This window comes from Oncorhynchus clarkii, chromosome 1 (assembly GCF_045791955.1).
Source record: "Oncorhynchus clarkii lewisi isolate Uvic-CL-2024 chromosome 1, UVic_Ocla_1.0, whole genome shotgun sequence".
NCBI classification, from domain to species: Eukaryota; Metazoa; Chordata; class Actinopteri; order Salmoniformes; family Salmonidae; genus Oncorhynchus; species Oncorhynchus clarkii.
Window position 1 is genome coordinate 86,068,106 of NC_092147.1, and position 20,365 is coordinate 86,088,470.

Here is a 20,365-nt window from a genome sequence, read left to right on the forward strand (position 1 = left end):
GTGTGTGTATTCTGTCCTGTCTGACAGTCAGTGTGTGTGTATTCTGTCCTGTCTGACAGTCAGTCTGTGTGTGTATTCTGTCCTGTCTGACAGTCAGTCTGTGTGTGTATTCTCTCCTGTCTGACAGTCCGTGTGTGTATTCTGTCCTGTCTGACAGTCCGTGTATGTATTCTGTCCTGTCTGACAGTCAGTGTGTGTGTATTCTGTCCTGTCTGACAGTCAGTCTGTGTGTGTATTCTGTCCTGTCTGACAGTCAGTCTGTGTGTGTATTCTGTCCTGTCTGACAGTCCGTGTGTGTATTCTGTCCTGTCTGGCAGTCCGTGTGTGTATTCTGTCCTGCCTGACAGTCAGTGTGTGTATTCTGTCCTGTCTGGCAGTCCGTGTGTGTATTCTGTCCTGTCTGACAGGCCGTGTGTGTATTCTGTCCTGTCTGGCAGTCCGTGTGTGTATTCTGTCCTGTCTGGCAGTCAGTGTGTATATTCTGTCCTGTCTGACAGTCAGTGTGTGTGTTCTGTCTGTCCCCAGGTGGTGATGCAGCTAGTCAGACTACTGCCGGACGGCCACCAGATGAAGAGGGAGGTGGACATGGCTCTGGACTCAGTTAGCGAGACCATGACCCCCATGCATTACCACCTCAGAGAGATAATCATCTGTACCTACAGACAGGTAGGACCACCCCCATTACACACCATCAGACAGGTAGCACCACATACCTATAGACAGGTAGGACCATCCACCCCATAGACAGCCATACTAGACCATACACCACCATACACCCCATAGACAGCCATACTAGACCATACACCCCATAGACAACCATACTAGACCATACACCACCATACACCCCATAGACAGCCATACTAGACCATACACCCCATAGACAACCATACAAGACCATACACCACCATACACCCCATAGACAACCATACTAGACCATAAACCCCAAAGACAGCCATACTAGACCATACACCCCATAGACAGCCATACTAGACCATACACCCCATAGACAACCATACAAGACCATACACCACCATACACCCCGTAGACAACCATACTAGACCATACACCTCATTGACAGCCATACTAGACCATACACCTCATAGACAGCCATACTAGACCATACACCTCATAGACAGCCATACTAGACCATACACCTCATAGACAGCCATACTAGACCATACACCTCATAGACAGCCATACTAGACCATACACCACCATACACCCCATAGACAACCATACTAGACCATACATCCCATAGACAACCATACTAGACCATACACCACCATACACCCCATAGACAACCATACTAGACCATACACCACCATACACCTCATAGACAGCCACCTGAGTGATTATCATCTGCACTTACAGACATGTCCAGTAGGGGGCGACACCTGCCTTTACATTACACTACCTATCAATAACACAAATATTGTTTGTCAACTCATTAAAACACTGTTTTGAAGGCTGTTTTGATCACACTGATATAAGGGAATGGTTGCATTGGTTGTCATGTGTCACAGGTGCATTTCTAGTCTGAAAGGCATGACCCTGAACTGGTACAACCCGATGGGAGAGACAAGACTATTTAGTGACAGTTCCACTCCTGGCCCATAGATGGCAGTAATGCTCTTGTTTTTTGTTTTTTTTAGATACAGTTCTACTTTTGGCCCATAGAGGGCGGTAAAATGCTCTTGTTTTTATTTAGCTACAGTTGTACTACTAGCCCATAGATGGTTGCAGTTTCACTCCTGAACCATAGATGGCAGTAATGCTCTTGTTTTTATTTAGGTACAGTTCTATTACTGGCCCATAGATGGCTGCAGTTCCACTCCTGGCCCATAGATGGCAGTAATGCTCTTGTTTTTATTTAGGTACAGTTCTATTACTGGCCCATAGATGGCTGCAGTTCCACTCCTGGCCCATAGATGGCAGTAATGCTCTTGTGTTTATTTAGCTACAGGTCTTCTACTGGCCCATAGATGGCTGCAGTTCCACTCTTGGCCCATAGATGGCAGTAATGCTCTTGCTTTTAGGTGACTAGTCATGTCTTGGACCCAAGCTACTCAAAAGCATCTACAAGTACTATGTTTGTTTAGTAGTTGTTGTTTAATGTTAATTCTTTGACTTTAGGGTGCAGTACAGGTTAGAAATGAATAATATGTTGTTGTTCATGGTAATAAGGGGTGGCAGGTAGCCTAGTGGTTAGAGCGTTGGACTTGTAGCCGAAATCCCCGAGCTGACAATCTGTTGTTCTGCCCCTGAACAAGGCAGTTAACCCACTGTTCCTAGGTAGGCTGCCATTGAAAATAAGAATTTGTTCTTAACTGACTTGCCTAGTTAAATAAAGGTTAAATACAAAAAATATATATACTGGTATATATTGACTACTTGCTTAGAAAGCGGTGTGTGTGATGATAAATCAATTCAAATGTTATTGGTCACATATTTAGCAGATGTTATTGCGGGTGTAGTGAATTGCTTGTGTTAATAGCTCCAACAGTGCAGTAATATTTAACAATACACACACACACGGAGTTAAGTTATTTTTTGACTAAAATACAGTAGAATACTGCCTCTATGTGACATAATTAGTGACCAAAGTTCCATTATTAAAGTGGCCAGTGTTTCCATGTCTATGTGGGGCAGCAGCCTCTAAGGTGCAGGGTTGAGTAACCGGCTGGTAGCCGGCTAGTGTGTGTGTGTGTAGAGAGAGGGATCCTGTAGTTGAAGTTCAACAGGGCTGCAGTGCTCTGCTCTCTCTGTTTTTGCCATTTGGAATACAGACTGTAATCAATGTGTGTCTGTCTGTACTGAGGCTGCACTCTGAGGCTGCCTGACTGCACATGGGCCAGCCGGAGGTACCCTGCCCCGTCTCCACACTATCAATGGGCCTCATTGTCCCTCCGTCTCTCTGTCTCTCTCTCTCGTTCCCCCTGCTCTCACTCTCAAGCTGTTGCTCTGTCTTCAGATTTCTCTCCTTTCTTTCTTTCTCTCTTTCTTTCTCTTTCTCTCTTTCTTTCTTTCTTTCTTTCTTTCTTTCTCTCTTTCTTTCTTTCTTTCTTTCTTTCTCTCTTTCTTTCTTTCTTTCTTTCTCTCTTTCTTTCTCTCTTTCTTTCTTTCTTTCTTTCTTTCTCTCTTTCTTTCTTTCTCTCTTTCTTTCTTTCTTTCTTTCTTTCTTTCTCTCTTTCTTTCTTTCTCTCTTTCTTTCTTTCTTTCTCTCTTTCTTTCTTTCTTTCTTTCTCTCTTTCTTTCTTTCTTTCTTTCTTTCTTTCTTTCTCTCTTTCTTTCTCTCTTTCTTTCTTTCTTTCTTTCTTTCTTTCTCTCTTTCTTTCTTTCTTTCTTTCTCTCTTTCTTTCTTTCTTTCTTTCTCTCTTTCTTTCTTTCTTTCTTTCTTTCTCTCTTTCTTTCTTTCTTTCTTTCTTTCTTTCTCTCTTTCTTTCTTTCTCTCTTTCTTTCTTTCTTTCTTTCTTTCTCTCTTTCTTTCTTTCTTTCTTTCTTTCTTTCTCTCTTTCTTTCTTTCTTTCTTTCTTTCTTTCTTTCTTTCTTTCTTTCTCTCTTTCTTTCTTTCTTTCTCTCTTTCTTTCTTTCTTTCTTTCTTTCTTTCTTTCTTTCTTTCTTTCTTTCTTTCTCTCTTTCTTTCTCTCTTTCTTTCTTTCTTTCTCTTTCTTTCTCTCTTTCTTTCTTTCTTTCTTTCTTTCTTTCTCTTTCTTTCTTTCTTTCTCTCTTTCTTTCTTTCTTTCTTTCTTTCTTTCTTTCTTTCTTTCTTTCTTTCTTTCTTTCTCTTTCTTTCTTTCTTTCTCTTTCTTTCTTTCTTTCTTTCTTTCTTTCTTTCTCTTTCTTTCTTTCTTTCTCTCTTTCTTTCTTTCTTTCTTTCTTTCTTTCTTTCTCTTTCTTTCTCTCTTTCTTTCTTTCTTTCTTTCTTTCTTTCTTTCTCTTTCTTTCTTTCTTTCTTTCTTTCTTTCTTTCTTTCTCTTTCTTTCTTTCTTTCTTTCTTTCTTTCTTTCTTTCTCTTTCTTTCTTTCTTTCTTTCTTTCTCTCTTTCTTTCTTTCTTTCTTTCTTTCTTTCTTTCTCTTTCTTTCTTTCTTTCTTTCTTTCTTTCTCTCTTTCTTTCTTTCTTTCTTTCTTTCTTTCTTTCTTTCTTTCTTTCTCTTTCTTTCTTTCTCTTTCTTTCTTTCTTTCTCTTTCTTTCTTTCTTTCTTTCTTTCTTTCTTTCTTTCTTTCTTTCTCTCTTTCTTTCTTTCTTTCTTTCTTTCTTTCTTTCTTTCTTTCTCTCTTTCTTTCTCTCTTTCTTTCTTTCTTTCTTTCTTTCTTTCTTTCTTTCTTTCTCTTTCTTTCTTTCTTTCTCTCAACACAGCAGCAGTCCAACCCTGCCGCTGCTCCCCACCTTTATAGATAGATTCCACTCTGTGACATATTCTTCTGTAATGTTTTATTCATCGATAGTCTTCAGTGTTTGCAGCTCCATTACCTGTCATAGTAATCATCTCTACATACAGTAACCTCTCATTTATAAACGTGTGGTGTCTTTCTGGAAGGGTAACTGACCAGGTAACTTTTTTCCACTTTGTGGGAGGGAATCCAAATGCTGTATATGAGTGTTGAATGAGGAGTCGGTCATCCTCCTTGTAGAATATCTCTCCTGACGTATAGTGGAGCCCTCCTGCCCAGCCTCCTGTCCAGCCTCCAGCTCCTCTCGTCTCCTGACGTGTAGTGGAGCCCTCCTGTCTGGCCTCCTGTCCGGCCTCCTGTCCAGCCTCCAGCTCCTCTCGTCTCCTGACGTGTAGTGGAGCCCTCCTGTCCAGCCTCCTGTCCAGCCTCCAGCTGCTCTCGTCTCCTGACATGTAGTGGAGCCCTCCTGTCCAGCCTCCTATCCAGCCTCCAGCTCCTCTCGTCTCCTGACGTGTAGTGGAGCCCTCCTGTCCAGCCTCCAGCGCCTCTCGTCTCCTGACGTGTAGTGGAGCCCTCCTGTCCAGCCTCCTGTCCAGCCTCCAGCTCCTCTCGTCTCCTGATGTGTAGTGGAGGCCTCCTGTCCGTCCTCCTGTCCAGCCTCCAGCTGCTCTCGTCTCCTGACGTGTAGTGGAGGCCTCCTGTCTGTCCTCCTGTCCAGCCTCCAGCTGCTCTCGTCTCCTGACATATAGTGGAGCCCTCCTGTCCAGCCGGCAAGTCTAGGTGATAAACAGAGCCAGATGTGGCTGCTGGAAGGAAGCAGGTCAACGTGAATCAGACACGAGTAACACCCACCCCATCCCCACATAGCCTCTCTCCTCTCTCCTCTGTCTGTCTTGGGCTCTTAGCTACTGGTCATGGGGGTTGGTTTGAGGCTTGGGGGGGATCTCTCCTCCTATGTTCTCCTGTCCTCTGTCCAGAGGTCTTAATGAAGGGCCTGTAAATCCCTGCCGTAGACCAGGCATGACTGAGGCGTTCACACGTTACAGACTCTGCCTGGGATGAGAGGCTCATAACATCCTCTGGCAGGAGGGGAAAGCAAACATAACCCAGCACCTTAAAGGCAGCAGTCCCTCTCTCTGTAGATCCCTCTCTCACGCTCTCTCTCTGTAGGTCTCTCTCTCTGTAGGTCTCTCTCTCTGTAGATCCCTCTCTCACGCTCTCTCTCTGTAGGTCTCTCTCTCTGTAGGTCTCTCTCTCTGTAGATCCCTCTCTCACGCTTTCTCTCTGTAGGTCCATCTCTCACGCTCTCTCTCTGTAGGTCCATCTCTCACGCTTTCTCTCTGTAGGTCTCTCTCTCTGTAGGTCCCTCTCTCTGTAGGTCCCTCTCTCTGTAGATCCCTCTCTCACGCTTTCTCTCTGTAGGTCCATCTCTCACGCTTTCTCTCTGTAGGTCCATCTCTCACGCTCTCTCTCTGTAGGTCCATCTCTCACGCTTTCTCTCTGTAGGTCTCTCTCTCTGTAGGTCCCTCTCTCTGTAGGTCTCTCTCTCTGTAGGTCCCTCTCTCACGCTTTCTCTCTGTAGGTCCATCTCTCACGCTCTCTCTCTGTAGGTCCATCTCTCACGCTTTCTCTCTGTAGGTCTCTCTCTCTGTAGGTCCCTCTCTCTGTAGGTCCCTCTCTCACGCTCTCTCTCTGTAGGTCTCTCTCTCACGCTTTCTCTCTGTAGGTCTCTCTCTCTGTAGGTCCATCTCTCACGCTTTCTCTCTGTAGGTCTCTCTCTCTGTAGGTCCCTCTCTCTGTAGGTCCCTCTCTCACGCTCTCTCTCTGTAGGTCTCTCTCTCACGCTTTCTCTCTGTAGGTCTCTCTCTCTGTAGGTCCCTCTCTCTGTAGGTCCCTCTCTCACGCTTTCTCTCTGTAGGTCCCTCTCTCACGCTCTCTCTCTGTAGGTCTCTCTCTCACGCTTTCTCTCTGTAGGTCTCTCTCTCTGTAGGTCCCTCTCTCTGTAGGTCCCTCTCTCACGCTTTCTCTCTGTAGGTCCCTCTCTCACGCTTTCTCTCTGTAGGTCCCTCTCTCACGCTTTCTCTCTGTAGGTCCCTCTCTCACGCTCTCTCTCTGTAGGTCTCTCTCTCACGCTTTCTCTCTGTAGGTCTCTCTCTCTGTAGGTCCCTCTCTCTGTAGGTCCCTCTCTCACGCTTTCTCTCTGTAGATCCCTCTCTCACGCTCTCTCTCTGTAGGTCTCTCTCTCTGTAGGTCCCTCTCTCACGCTTTCTCTCTGTAGGTCCCTCTCTCACGCTTTCTCTCTGTAGGTCCCTCTCTCTGTAGGTCCCTCTCTCTGTAGGTCCCTCTCTCACGCTTTCTCTCTGTAGGTCCCTCTCTCACGCTTTCTCTCTGTAGGTCTCTCTCTCTGTAGGTCTCTCTCTCTGTAGGTCTCTCTCTCACGCTTTCTCTCTTTAGGTCTCTCTCTCTGTAGGTCCCTCTCTCTGTAGGTCCCTCTCTCTGTAGGTCCCTCTCTCACACTTTCTCTCTTTAGGTCTCTCTCTCTGTAGGTCCCTCTCTCACGCTTTCTCTCTGTAGGTCTCTCTCTCTGTAGGTCCCTCTCTCTGTAGGTCCCTCTCTCACGCTTTCTCTCTTTAGGTCTCTCTCTCTTTAGGTCTCTCTCTCTGTAGGTCCCTCTCTCACGCTTTCTCTCTGTAGGTCTCTCTCTCTGTAGGTCCCTCTCTGTAGGTCCCTCTCTCACGCTTTCTCTCTTTAGGTCTCTCTCTCTGTAGGTCCCTCTCTCACGCTTTCTCTCTTTAGGTCTCTCTCTCTGTAGGTCCCTCTCTCTTTAGGTCCCTCTCTCACGCTTTCTCTCTGTTTGTCTCTCTCTCTGTAGGTCCCTCTCTCACGCTTTCTCTCTTTAGGTCTCTCTCTCACGCTTTCTCTCTGTAGGTCTCTCTCTCTGTAGGTCCCTCTCTCACGCTTTCTCTCTGTAGGTCTCTCTCTCTGTAGGTCTCTCTCTCACGCTTTCTCTCTGTAGGTCCCTCTCTCACGTTTTCTCTCTGTAGGTCCCTCTCTCACTCTTTCTCTCTGTAGGTCTCTCTCTCACGCTTTCTCTCTGTAGGTCTCTCTCTCACGCTTTCTCTCTGTATGTCTCTCTCTCACTCTTTCTCTCTGTAGGTCTCTTTCTCACGCTTTCTCTCTGTAGGTCCCTCTCTCACGCATTCTCTCTGTAGGTCTCTCTCACGCTTTCTCTCTGTAGGTCTCTCACACTTTCTCTCTGTAGGTCTCTCTCTCACGCTTTCGCTCTGTAGGTCCCTCTCTCACGCTTTCTCTCTGTAGGTCCCTCTCTCACGCTTTCTCTCTGTAGGTCCCTCTCTCACGCTTTCTCTCTGTAGGTCTCTCTCTCTGTAGGTCTCTCTCTCTGTAGGTCCCTCTCTCACGCTTTCTCTCTGTAGGTCCCTCTCTCTCTGTAGGTCTCTCTCATTCTTTCTCTCTGTTGGTCTCTCTCATTCTTTCTCTCTGTTGGTCTCTCTCATTCTTTCTCTCTGTAGGTCCCTCTCTCACGCTTTCTCTCTGTAGGTCTCTCACTCTTTCTCTCTGTAGGTCTCTCTCACTCTTTCTCTCTGTAGGTCCCTCTCTCACTCTTTCGCTCTGCCTCTCGCTTTCTCTCTGTAGGTCTCTCTCTCCTCTTTGTCTCTCTCTGTAGGTCTCTCCCTCTCCTCTCTTTCTCTCTCTTTGTAGGTCTCTCTCCCTCCCTCTCCTCTCCTCTCTTTCTCTCCTCTCCTCTCTCTGTGAGCTGGAGGTTTCTTGTTTTCCATTGTGAATGTGTGTGTTTGGTACAGACAGTAGATATTTCATGTTTCATTATGTAGTGTCTGTTTGATCAGACAGAGTAGGTTCTTCATGTTTCAGTATGTAGTGTCTGTTTGATCAGACAGAGTAGGTTCTTCATGTTTCAGTATGTAGTGTCTGTTTGATCAGACAGAGTAGGTTCTTCATGTTTCAGTATGTAGTGTCTGTTTGATCAGACAGAGTAGGTTCTTCATGTTTCAGTATGTAGTGTCTGTTTGATCAGACAGAGTAGGTTCTTCATGTTTCAGTATGTAGTGTCTGTTTGATCAGACAGAGTAGGTTCTTCATGTTTCAGTATGTAGTGTCTGTTTGATCAGACAGAGTAGGTTCTTCATGTTTCAGTATGTAGTGTCTGTTTGATCAGACAGAGTAGGTTCTTCATGTTTCAGTATGCAGTGTCTGTTTGATCAGACAGAGTAGGTTCTTCATGTTTCAGTATGTAGTGTACTGTAGTCTGTTTGATAAGACAGAAATACTATTTCCTTTGTACTTTTAGATCTGAGAACCATGACTCCTCTTAAGTTCAATTCTGCAACACAAGAATGTACCTGTTGTCTTAAGCTACCATTTTCACCGCCCACAAACTTTAACTATTTGAACTTCTCCTCCCTCTCTTCATCGGTCTTTCTCCTCCCAGCTGCACAGCCCTCTTTCTCCCCAGCTTCCTTTCTGTCCATCTCCCTCTTTCTGTCCATCTCCCTCTTTCTCTCCATCTCCCTCTTTCTCTCCATCTCCCTCTTTCTCTCCATCTCCCTCTTTCTCTCCATCTCCCTCTTTCTGTCCATCTCCCTCTTTCTGTCCATCTCCCTCTTTCTCTCCATCTCCCTCTTTCTGTCCATCTCCCTCTTTCTCTCCATCTCCCTCTTTCTCTCCATCTCCCTCTTTCTCTCCATCTCCCTCTTTCTCTCCATCTCCCTCTTTCTGTCCATCTCCCTCTTTCTGTCCATCTCCCTCTTTCTCTCCATCTCCCTCTTTCTCTCCATCTCCCTCTTTCTCTCCATCTCCCTCTTTCTCTCCATCTCCCTCTTTCTCTCCATCTCCCTCTTTCTCTCCCCGCCTTCCTTTCTATTCCCTCCTGCTCTCTCCCACCCCCTCACTTACTATCTTGACTGTGTGTGTGTGTGTGTGTGTGTGTGTGTGTGTGTGTGTGTGTGTGTGTGTGTGTGTGTGTGTAAAGAAAGGCCCTCATGGTTTGGACGGCGCAATGGAAAAATATTTTGAGAATCGGGAGAATGTTGTGAGCAGGTTTTTTGAGGTTAGGTAATGGACGTCATCAGGAAGAGGAGGGAGGGAGGGATTGGGCTAGAGCCACTAAGTTGGACCAAGTTAAAGGGACCATCACAAAACTAACGGATGGACAGGAGAGAGGGAAAGAGGGGGAGAGAGACAGAGCAGGACAGGGGGAGTGAGTGAGGGAGAGAGAGGGAGTGTGGGACAGGGACACGGAGAGAGGGAAGGAGCGAGAGGGAGGGATTCTGTGTTGATTCATTCTCCTCTACACATTACTCCCTGAACCTGTGTTGATTCATCCCCCACTACACCAGTAGTCTAAACATTACTCCCTGAACCTGTGTTGATTCATCCCCCACTACACCAGTAGTCTAAACATTACTCCCTGAACCTGTGTTGATTCATCCCCCACTACACCAGTAGTCTAAACATTACTCCCTGAACCTGTGTTGATTCATCCCCCACTACACTAGTAGTCTAAACATTACTCCCTGAACCTGTGTTGATTCATCCCCCACTACACCAGTAGTCTAAGACCAGTAGTCTAATGTGATCATCAGGGCACATATTAGTGTACTAAATAGAGAGTAGGTTGCAATTTGAGACACATTGTAAGCGTTATCATACTAACTTCCTGTAATTGGAAGGACCTCTAGGATTTGCAGTAGCTGTCCTATTAGGTTTCCTCCTTGACATAAGTGGGCTAATAACAATTGGTGGAGCCTCTGGTGGCCAAGGAAAACATTGGCTGTAAAGCTATGTACCTATATGTACCTATACCCTCCTGGATGACTGCTGTAGGTAAAGCTATGTACCTATATGTACCTATACCCTCCTGGATGACTGATGTAGGTAAAGCTATGTACCTATATGTACCTATACCCTCCTGGATGACTGCTGTAGGTAAAGCTATGTACCTATATGTACCTATACCCTCCTGGATGACTGCTGTAGGTAAAGCTATGTACCTATATGTACCTATACCCTCCTGGATGACTGCTGTAGGTCATCCAGGAGGGTATAGGTACATAGCTTTACATACAGCAGTCATCCAGGAGGGTATAGGTACATATAGGTACATAGCTTTACCTACAGCAGTCATCCAGGAGGGTATAGGTACATAGCTTTACCTACAGCAGTAATCAGGCTATAGGTACATAGCTTTATCTACAGCAGTCATCCAGGAGGGTATAGGTACATAGCTTTACCTACAGCAGTCATCCAGGAGGGTATAGGTACATAGCTTTACCTACAGCAGTAATCAGGCTATAGGGACATAGCTTTATCTACAGCAGTCATCCAGGAGGGTATAGGTACATATAGGTACATAGCTTTACCTACAGCAGTCATCCAGGAGGGTATAGGTACATAGCTTTACCTACAGCAGTCATCCAGGAGGGTATAGGTACATAGCTTTACCTACAGCAGTCATCCAGGAGGGTATAGGTACATAGCTTTACCTACAGCAGTAATCAGGCTATAGGGACATAGCTTTATCTACAGCAGTCATCCAGGAGGGTATAGGTACATATAGGTACATAGCTTTACCTACAGCAGTCATCCAGGAGGGTATAGGTACATAGCTTTACCTACAGCAGTCATCCAGGAGGGTATAGGTACATAGCTTTACCTACAGCAGTCATCCAGGAGGGTATAGGTACATAGCTTTATCTACAGCAGTCATCCAGGAGGGTATAGGTACATAGCTTTGCCTACAGCAGTCATCCAGGAGGGTATAGGTACATAGCTTTACCTACAGCAGTCATCCAGGAGGGTATAGGTACATAGCTTTACCTACAGCAGTCATCCAGGAGGGTATAGGTACATAGCTTTACCTACAGCAGTCATCCAGGAGGGTATAGGTACATAGCTTTACCTACAGCAGTCATCCAGGAGGGTATAGGTACATAGCTTTACCTACAGCAGTCATCAAGGAGGGTATAGGTACATAGCTTTACCTACAGCAGTCATCCAGGAGGGTATAGGTACATAGCTTTACCTACAGCAGTCATCCAGGAGGGTATAGGTACATAGCTTTACCTACAGCAGTAATCAGGCTATAGGTACATAGCTTTACCTACAGCAGTGGCTTGCGAAAGTGTTCACCCCACTTTCCATTTTTTTCTATTTTATTGCCTACAAAACCTGGATTTTAAATGGATTTTGGGGGGATTTGTACCATTTGATGTACACAACATGCCGACCACTTTGAAGATGCAAAATATGTTTTATTGTGAAACAAACAATAAATAATACAAGAAAACAGACCTTGAGCGTGTATAACTATTCACCCCCCCAAAGTCAATAGCCACCTTTTGTAACTATTCACCCCCCCAAAGTCAATAGCCACCTTTTGTAACTATTCACCCCCCCCCCCAAAGTCAATAGCCACCTTTTGTAACTATTCACCCCCCCCCCAAAGTCAATAGCCACCTTTTGCAGCAATTACAGCTGTCTCTTGGGGTTTGTCTCTATAAGCTTGGCACATCTAGCCACTGGGATTTTTGCCCATTCTTCGAGGCAAAACTGCTCCAGCTCCTTCAAGTTGGATGGGTTCCGCTGGTGTACAGCAATCTTTAAGTCATACCACAAATTCTCAATTGGATTGAGGTCTGGGCTTTGACTAGGCCATTCCAAGACGTAAAAAATGTTTCCCCTTAAATCACTAGAGTGTTGCTTTAGCAGTATGCTTTGGGTCATTGTCCTCCTGGAAGGTGAACCTCCGTCCAAGTCTCAAATCTCTGTAAGACTGAAACAGGTTTCCCTCAAGAATTTCCCTGTAACAACATCTATCATTCCTTCAATTCTGACCAGTTTCCCAGTCCCTGTCGATGGAAAAACATCCCCACAGGATGATGCTGCCACCACCATGCTTCACTGTGGGGATGGTGTTCTCGGGGTGATGGGAGGTGTTGCGCTTGCGCTAGACATAGCATTTTCTTTTATGGCCAAAATGCTCAATTTTAGTCTCATCTGACCACAGTACCTTCTTCCATATGTTTGGGGAGTCTCCCACTTGCCTTTTGGCGAACACCAAACGTGTTTGCTTATTATTTTCTTTGAGCAATGGCTTTTTTTCCTGGCCACTCTTCTGTAAAGCCCAGCTCTGTGGAGTGTACGGCTTAAAGTGGTCCTATGGACAGATACTCCTATTGCCTATTGATTGCCATACCTCCCTTATCCTACCTCATTTGTACAACACTGTACATATATATTTTTTTCTATTGTGTTATTGACTGTATGTTTGTTTATTCCATGTGTGACTCTGTGTTGTTGTTTGTGTCGCACTGCTTTGCTTTATCTTAGCCAGGGCACAGTTGTAAATGAGAACAAGTTCTCAACTAGCCTACCTGGTTAAATAAAGGTGAAATAAATAAACATTTAGGGGCTTCGTAGCAAAGGAGATGAATACATAAGCACCCACCACTTTTCAGTGTTTTATTTTTTATAATTTTTTGAAACATATTCTTTTTTAAATTACACTTCACCAATTCAGACTATTATGCACATGTCCATTACATGAAATCCAAATAATAAAACACATTTAAATGACAGGTTGTAATGCAACACAATAGAAACACTGACAAGGGGGATGAAGTCTTTTGCAAGGTGCTGTATACCCTCCTGGATGACTGCTATACACACAGGGTCTTATACAGCCGGCGTGTTTCCCAAATGGCACACTATTCCCTTTATAAGTAGTGAACTGTGTAGGGTGCCATTTGGGACACAGGCCCCTAGATGCTGCTCAGCTTTTACCACCGAGCCATGAAAGGGCCTCCAGTTCTTAGACTACTCAGTCAGAGCAGAGGAGGGATGGGGGGGATGGGAGAGGAGAGAGAAGGGCCTCCAGTTCTTAGACTACTCAGTCAGAGCAGAGGAGGGATGGGGGGGATGGGAGAGGAGGAGAGAGAGTTGAGAGAAGTGTTGTTTTTATTCCTTATTCTCAGACTTTCACGTGCCAGTGCCAACGGTAATATTTCTAGTAGTCAGTCTAGTCCACGGAAAGCCTTTATTTGGACTAGATCGCCTGGTCCTCCGAGGGGCAGGAGTGTGAGACAGGTGCAGGAGTGTGAGACAGGTGCAGGAGTGTGAGACAGGTGCAGGAGTGTGAGACAGGTGCAGGAGTGTGAGACAAGTGCAGGAGGACCAGGTGAGCTTTGGGACGCTGTACTGTACTGCCCTAACGTCTCTCAGCTGTCTGCAGCAGTCCCTTTGCATCCCAAATGGTTCCCTATTCCCTATATAGTGCACTACTTTAGACCAGAGTCCTATTCCCTATATAGTGCACTACTTTAGACCAGAGTCCTATTCCCAATATAGTGCACTACTTTAGACCAGAGTCATATTCCCTATATAGTGCACTACTTTAGACCAGAGTCATATTCCCTATATAGTGCACTACTTTAGACCAGAGTCCTATTCCCTATATAGTGCACTACTTTAGACCAGAGTCCTATTCCCTATATAGTGCACTACTTTAGGCCAGAGTCCTATTCCCTATATAGTGCACTACTTTAGACCAGAGTCCTATTCCCTATATAGTGCACTACTTTAGACCAGAGTCCTATTCCCTATATAGTGCACTACTTTAGACCAGAGTCCTATTCCCTATATAGTGCACTACTTTAGACCAGAGTCATATTCCCTATATAGTGCACTACTTTAGACCAGAGTCCTATTCCCTATATAGTGCACTACTTTAGACCAGAGTCATATTCCCTATATAGTGCACTCCTTTAGACCAGAGTCATATTCCCTATATAGTGCACTACTTTAGACCAGAGTCATATTCCCTATATAGTGCACTACTACATAGAGGACCGTGGTGTTTGATACTCAGATCATATTGAACCTGTCTACTACATAGAGGACAGTGGGGTTTGATACTCAGATCATATTGAACCTGTCTACTACATAGAGGACAGTGGGGTTTGATACTCAGATCATATTGAACCTGTCTACTACATAGAGGACAGTGGGGTTTGATACTCAGATCATATTGAACCTGTCTACTACATAGAGGACAGTGGTGTTTGATACTCAGATCATATTGAACCTGTCTACTACATAGAGGACAGTGGTGTTTGATACTCAGATCATATTGAACCTGTTTACTACATAGAGGACAGTGGGGTTTGATACTCAGATCATATTGAACCTGTCTACTGGGTAGAGGACAGTGGTGTTTGATACTCAGATCATATTGAACCTGTCTACTGGGTAGAGGACAGTGGTGTTTGATACTCAGATCATATTGAACCTGTCTACTACATAGAGGACAGTGGGGTTTGATACTCAGATCATATTGAACCTGTCTACTACATAGAGGACAGTGGGGTTTGATACTCAGATCATATTGAACCTGTCTACTACATAGAGGACAGTGGTGTTTGATACTCAGATCATATTGAACCTGTCTACTACATAGAGGACAGTGGTGTTTGATACTCAGATCATATTGAACCTGTCTACTGGGTAGAGGACCGTGGGGTTTGACTCTCTTATCCAGAGTCACTACAGTAGTGAGTCATTTAGCAGACTCTCTTATCCAGAGTCACTACAGTAGTGAGTCATTTTGAATGCTTAGCAGGACAGGAAAATTGTCTAAGTCACACTTTTATATAGAACATCCCTGGTCATCTCTACTGCCTCTGATCTGGAGGACTCACTAAACAGAGAACATCCCTGGTCGTCCCTACTGCCTCTGATCTGGAGGACTCACTAAACAGAGAACATCCCTGGTCATCCCTACTGCCTCTGATCTGGTGGACTCACTAAACAGAGAACATCCCTGGTCGTCCCTACTGCCTCTGATCTGGAGGACTCACTAAACAGAGAACATCCCTGGTCATCCCTACTGCCTCTGATCTGGTGGACTCACTAAACAGAGAACATCCCTGGTCATCCCTACTGCCTCTGATCTGGAGGACTCACTAAACAGAGAACATCCCTGGTCATCCCTACAGCCTCGATCTGGAGGACTCACTAAACAGAGAACATCCCTGGTCATCCCTACAGCCTCTGATCTGGAGGACTCACTAAACAGAGAACATCCCTGGTCGTCCCTACTGCCTCTGATCTGGAGGACTCACTAAACAGAGAACATCCCTGGTCGTCCCTACTGCCTCTGATCTGGAGGACTCACTAAACAGAGAACATCCCTGGTCCTCCCTACTGCCTCTGATCTGGTGGACTCACTAAACAGAGAACATCCCTGGTCCTCCCTACTGCCTCTGATCTGGAGGACTCACTAAACAGAGAACATCCCTGGTCCTCCCTACTGCCTCTGATCTGGAGGACTCACTAAACAGAGAACATCACTGGTCATCCCTACTGCCTCTGATCTGGAGGACTCACTAAACAGAGAACATCACTGGTCATCCCTACTGCCTCTGATCTGGAGGACTCACTAAACAGAGAACATCCCTGGTCATCCCTACTGCCTCTGATCTGGTGGACTCACTAAACAGAGAACATCCCTGGTTATCCCTACTGCCTCTGATCTGGTGGACTCACTAAACAGAGAACATCCCTGGTCGTCCCTACTGCCTCTGATCTGGCGGACTTACTAAACAGAGAACATCCCTGGTCGTCCCTACTGCCTCTGATCTGGCGGACTCACTAAACAGAGAACATCCCTGGTCCTCCCTACTGCCTCTGATCTGGTGGACTCACTAAACAGAGAACATCCCTGGTCCTCCCTACTGCCTCTGATCTGGTGGACTCACTAAACAGAGAACATCCCTGGTCCTCCCTACTGCCTCTGATCTGGTGGACTCACTAAACAGAGAACATCCCTGGTCCTCCCTACTGCCTTCGATCTGGAGGACTCACTAAACAGAGAACATCCCTGGTCCTCCATACTGCCTCTGATCTGGTGGACTCACTAAACAGAGAACATCCCTGGTCATCCCTACTGTCTCTGATCTGGAGGACTCACTAAACAGAGAACATCCCTGGTCATCCCTACTGCCTCTGATCTGGTGGACTCACTAAACAGAGAACATCCCTGGTTATCCCTACTGCCTCTGATCTGGCGGACTCACTGAACACAAATGTTTTGATTGTAAATGATGTCTGAGTGTCTAGCTCTCCGTTTAAAAAAAAAATGAAAAAAAAATTGTTGCATCTGGTTTGCTTAATATATGAAATGTGAAATGATTTATACTTTTACTTTTGATACTTAAGTATATTTTAAACCAAATATTTTTAGACATTTCATCAAGTATTATTTTGCTGGGTGACTTTCACTTTTACTTGAGTCATTTTCTATTAAGGTGTCTATACTTTTACTCCAGTATGAGAAATGAGTACTTTTCCCCCACTGCCCTTCTCTCTACATGAGGGCTAATTGTCTGCCCTTCTCTCTACATGAGGGCTAAGTGTCTGCCCTTCTCTCTACATGAGGGCTAAGTGTCTGCCCTTCTCTCTACATGAGGGCTAATTGTCTGCCCTTCTCTCTACATGAGGGCTAATTGTCTGCCCTTCTCTCTACATGAGGGCTAAGTGTCTGCCCTTCTCTCTACATGAGGGCTAATTGTCTGCCCTTCTCTCTACACGAGGGCTAATTGTCTGCCCTTCTCTCTACATGAGGGCTAATTGTCTGCCCTTCTCTCTACATGAGGGCTAATTGTCTGCCCTTCTCTCTACATGAGGGCTAATTGTCTGCCCTTCTCTCTACATGAGGGCTAATTGTCTGCCCTTCTCTCTACATGAGGGCTAAGTGTCTGCCCTTCTCTCTACATGAGGGCTAATTGTCTGCCCTTCTCTCTACATGAGGGCTAAGTGTCTGCCCTTCTCTCTACATTAGGGCTAATTGTCTGCCCTTCTCTCTACATGAGGGCTAATTGTCTGCCCTTCTCTCTACATGAGGGCTAATTGTCTGCCCTTCTCTCTACATGAGTTCTAATTGTCTGCCCTTCTCTCTACATGAGTTCTAATTGTCTGCCCTTCTCTCTACATGAGGGCTAATTGTCTGCCCTTCTCTCTACATGAATTCTAATTGTCTGCCCTTCCATGATGATCACTTTGGAAATCAATATGAACATGCATGATTCCTGGTCTGTCTGGTCTTTCCCATTTGACCTGCCTGACTGAACGACCTCTTCTGCTGCTGCTACCCCAACCCCTGCTTGGCCCTCCCCACCCCCGCCCTGCCCTCACCTCCCCACCCCGTCTTCTCCTCTGCCCTCCCCTACCCCTGCCAACTCCCCCTCTCCCTTGGCCCTCCTCTACCCCTTCCCCTCCCCTGCTCGCACCCCAACCCCCTCTTCCCCTCCCCTGCTCCCACCCCAACCCCCTCTTGCCCTCCCCTGCTCCCACCCCAACCCCCTCTTTCCCTCCCCTGTGGCCCCAGGAGGAAATGATTTGGGAATGTACCAACTAGCTGTCCTCGGCACTACACGGAGTGACACACGCACGCAAGCAAGCACATACGCTTGACCTCTCATTGCCTCTGTCTGTGTGTCTGGAGAGAGAGCAGGAATGACCACAGTGTTAGGAGCATTCTGCCTCCCACTAGCTGTGGTGGTTATGGGATCTGAAGGCGTCCTGCACTGTTCCGGGTCTATGTGGGTTTACTTAAGGGATCTGAGGGGTCCTGCACTGTTCCGGGTCTATGTGGGTTTACTTAAGGGAACTGAGGGGTCCTGCACTGTTCCGGGTCTATGTGGGTTTACTTAAGGGAACTGAAGGGTCCTGCACTGTTCCGGGTCTATGTGGGTTTACTTAAGGGAACTGAGGGGTCCTGCACTGTTCCGGGTCTATGTGGGTTTACTTAAGGGAACTGAGGGGTCCTGCACTGTTCCGGGTCTATGTGGGTTTACTTAAGGGAACTGAGGGGTCCTGCACTGTTCCGGGTCTATGTGGGTTTACTTAAGGGAACTGAGGGGTCCTGCACTGTTCCGGGTCTATGTGGGTTTACTTAAGGGATCTGAGGGGTCCTGCACTGTTCCGGGTCTATGTGGGTTTACTTAAGGGAACTGAGGGGTCCTGCACTGTTCCGGGTCTATGTGGGTTTACTTAAGGGATCTGAGGGGTCCTGCACTGTTCCGGGTCCATGTGGGTTTACTTAAGGGAACTGAGGGGTCCTGCACTGTTCCGGGTCTATGTGGGTTTACTTAAGGGATCTGAGGGGTCCTACACTGTTCCGGGTCCATGTGGGTTTACTTAAGGGAACTGAGGGGTCCTGCACTGTTCCGGGTCTATGTGGGTTTACTTAAGGGAACTGAGGGGTCCTGCACTGTTCCGGGTCTATGTGGGTTTACTTAAGGGAACTGAGGGGTCCTGCACTGCTCCGGGTCTATGTGGGTTTACTTAAGGGAACTGAGGGGTCCTGCACTGTTCCGGGTCTATGTGGGTTTACTTAAGGGATCTGAGGGGTCCTGCACTGTTCCGGGTCCATGTGGGTTTACTTAAGGGATCTGAGGGGTCCTGCACTGTTCCGGGTCCATGTGGGTTTACTTCTCCCAATAAAGTCAAATCAGCAACAACATCCCGTCCTTCTCTTCTTCACTTACACCATGACCAATGTAGAACAAATACCTTTTAGGAATAGAGGTGTCTGTAGTCCCAACAGCCCAACTCTTTACATGTGGGACAAATACCTTTTAGGAATAGAGGTGTCTGTAGTCCAACAGCCCAACTCTTTACATGTGGAACAAATACCTTTTAGGAATAGAGGTGTCTGTAGTCCAACAGACCAACTCTTTACACGTGGAACAAATACCTTTTAGGAATAGAGGTGTCTGTAGTCCAACAGACCAACTCTTTACATGTGGAACAAATACCTTTTAGGAATAGAGGTGTCTGTAGTCCAACAGACCAACTCTTTACATGTGGAACAAATACCTTTTAGGAATAGAGGTGTCTGTAGTCCAACTCTTTCCATGTGGAACAAATACCTTTTAGGAATAGAGGTGTCTGTAGTCCCAACAGCCCAACTCTTTACATGTAGAACAGATACCTTTTAGGAATAGAGGTGTCTGTAGTCCCAACAGTCCAACTCTTTACATGTGGAACAAATACCTTTTAGGAATAGAGGTGTCTGTAGTCCAACTCTTTACACGTGGAACAAATACCTTTTAGGAATAGAGGTGTCTGTAGTCCAACAGCCCAACTCTTTCCATGTGGAACAAATACCTTTTAGGAATAGAGGTGTCTGTAGTCCAACTCTTTACATGTAGAACAAATACCTTTTAGGAATAGAGGTGTCTGAAGTCCAACAGACCAACTCTTTACATGTGGAACAAATACCTTTTAGGAATAGAGGTGTCTGTAGTCCAACTCTTTACATGTAGAACAAATAACTTTTAGGAATTGAGGTGTCTGTAGTCCAACAGACCAACTCTTTCCATGTGGAACAAATACCTTTTAGGAATAGAGGTGTCTGTAGTCCCAACAGCCCAACTCTTTACATGTGGAACAAATACCTTTTAGGAATAGAGGTGTCTGTAGTCCAACAGACCAACTCTTTACATGTGGAACAAATACCTTTTAGGAATAGAGGTGTCTGTAGTCCAACAGACCAACTCTTTACATGTGGAACAAATACCTTTTAGGAATAGAGGTGTCTGTAGTCCAACTCTTCACATGTAGAACAAATACCTTTTAGGAATAGAGGTGTCTGTAGTCCCAACAGCCCAACTCTTTCCATGTGGAACAAATACCTTTTAGGAATAGAGGTGTCTGTAGTCCAACAGACCAACTCTTTCCATGTGGAACAAATACCTTTTAGGAATAGAGGTGTCTGTAGTCCAACAGACCAACTCTTTAAATGCCAGCATTCAGGAAATGCAGAAGTCGTGACCGCGGCGAGTTGCTCCAGGCACCCTGTGTGTGCGTGTGTGTGTGCGTGTGTTTGCGTGCGTGCGTGTGTGTGCGTGCGTGTGTGTTTGTGTGTGTGTTTCT

The 20,365-nt window shown here is 45.8% G+C and overlaps 1 protein-coding gene across 1 annotated transcript in view; it reads left to right on the forward strand.

Moving 5' to 3' along the window:
• Nucleotides 1-20,365, forward strand: part of LOC139418129 (paladin-like) — a 152,679-nt gene that overhangs the window by 61,751 nt on the left and 70,563 nt on the right. The window contains exon 18 of the mRNA XM_071167345.1: nt 526-666. Within this exon, the coding sequence (XP_071023446.1) occupies nt 526-666 (141 nt within the window). The remainder of the gene's footprint in view (nt 1-525; nt 667-20,365) is intronic.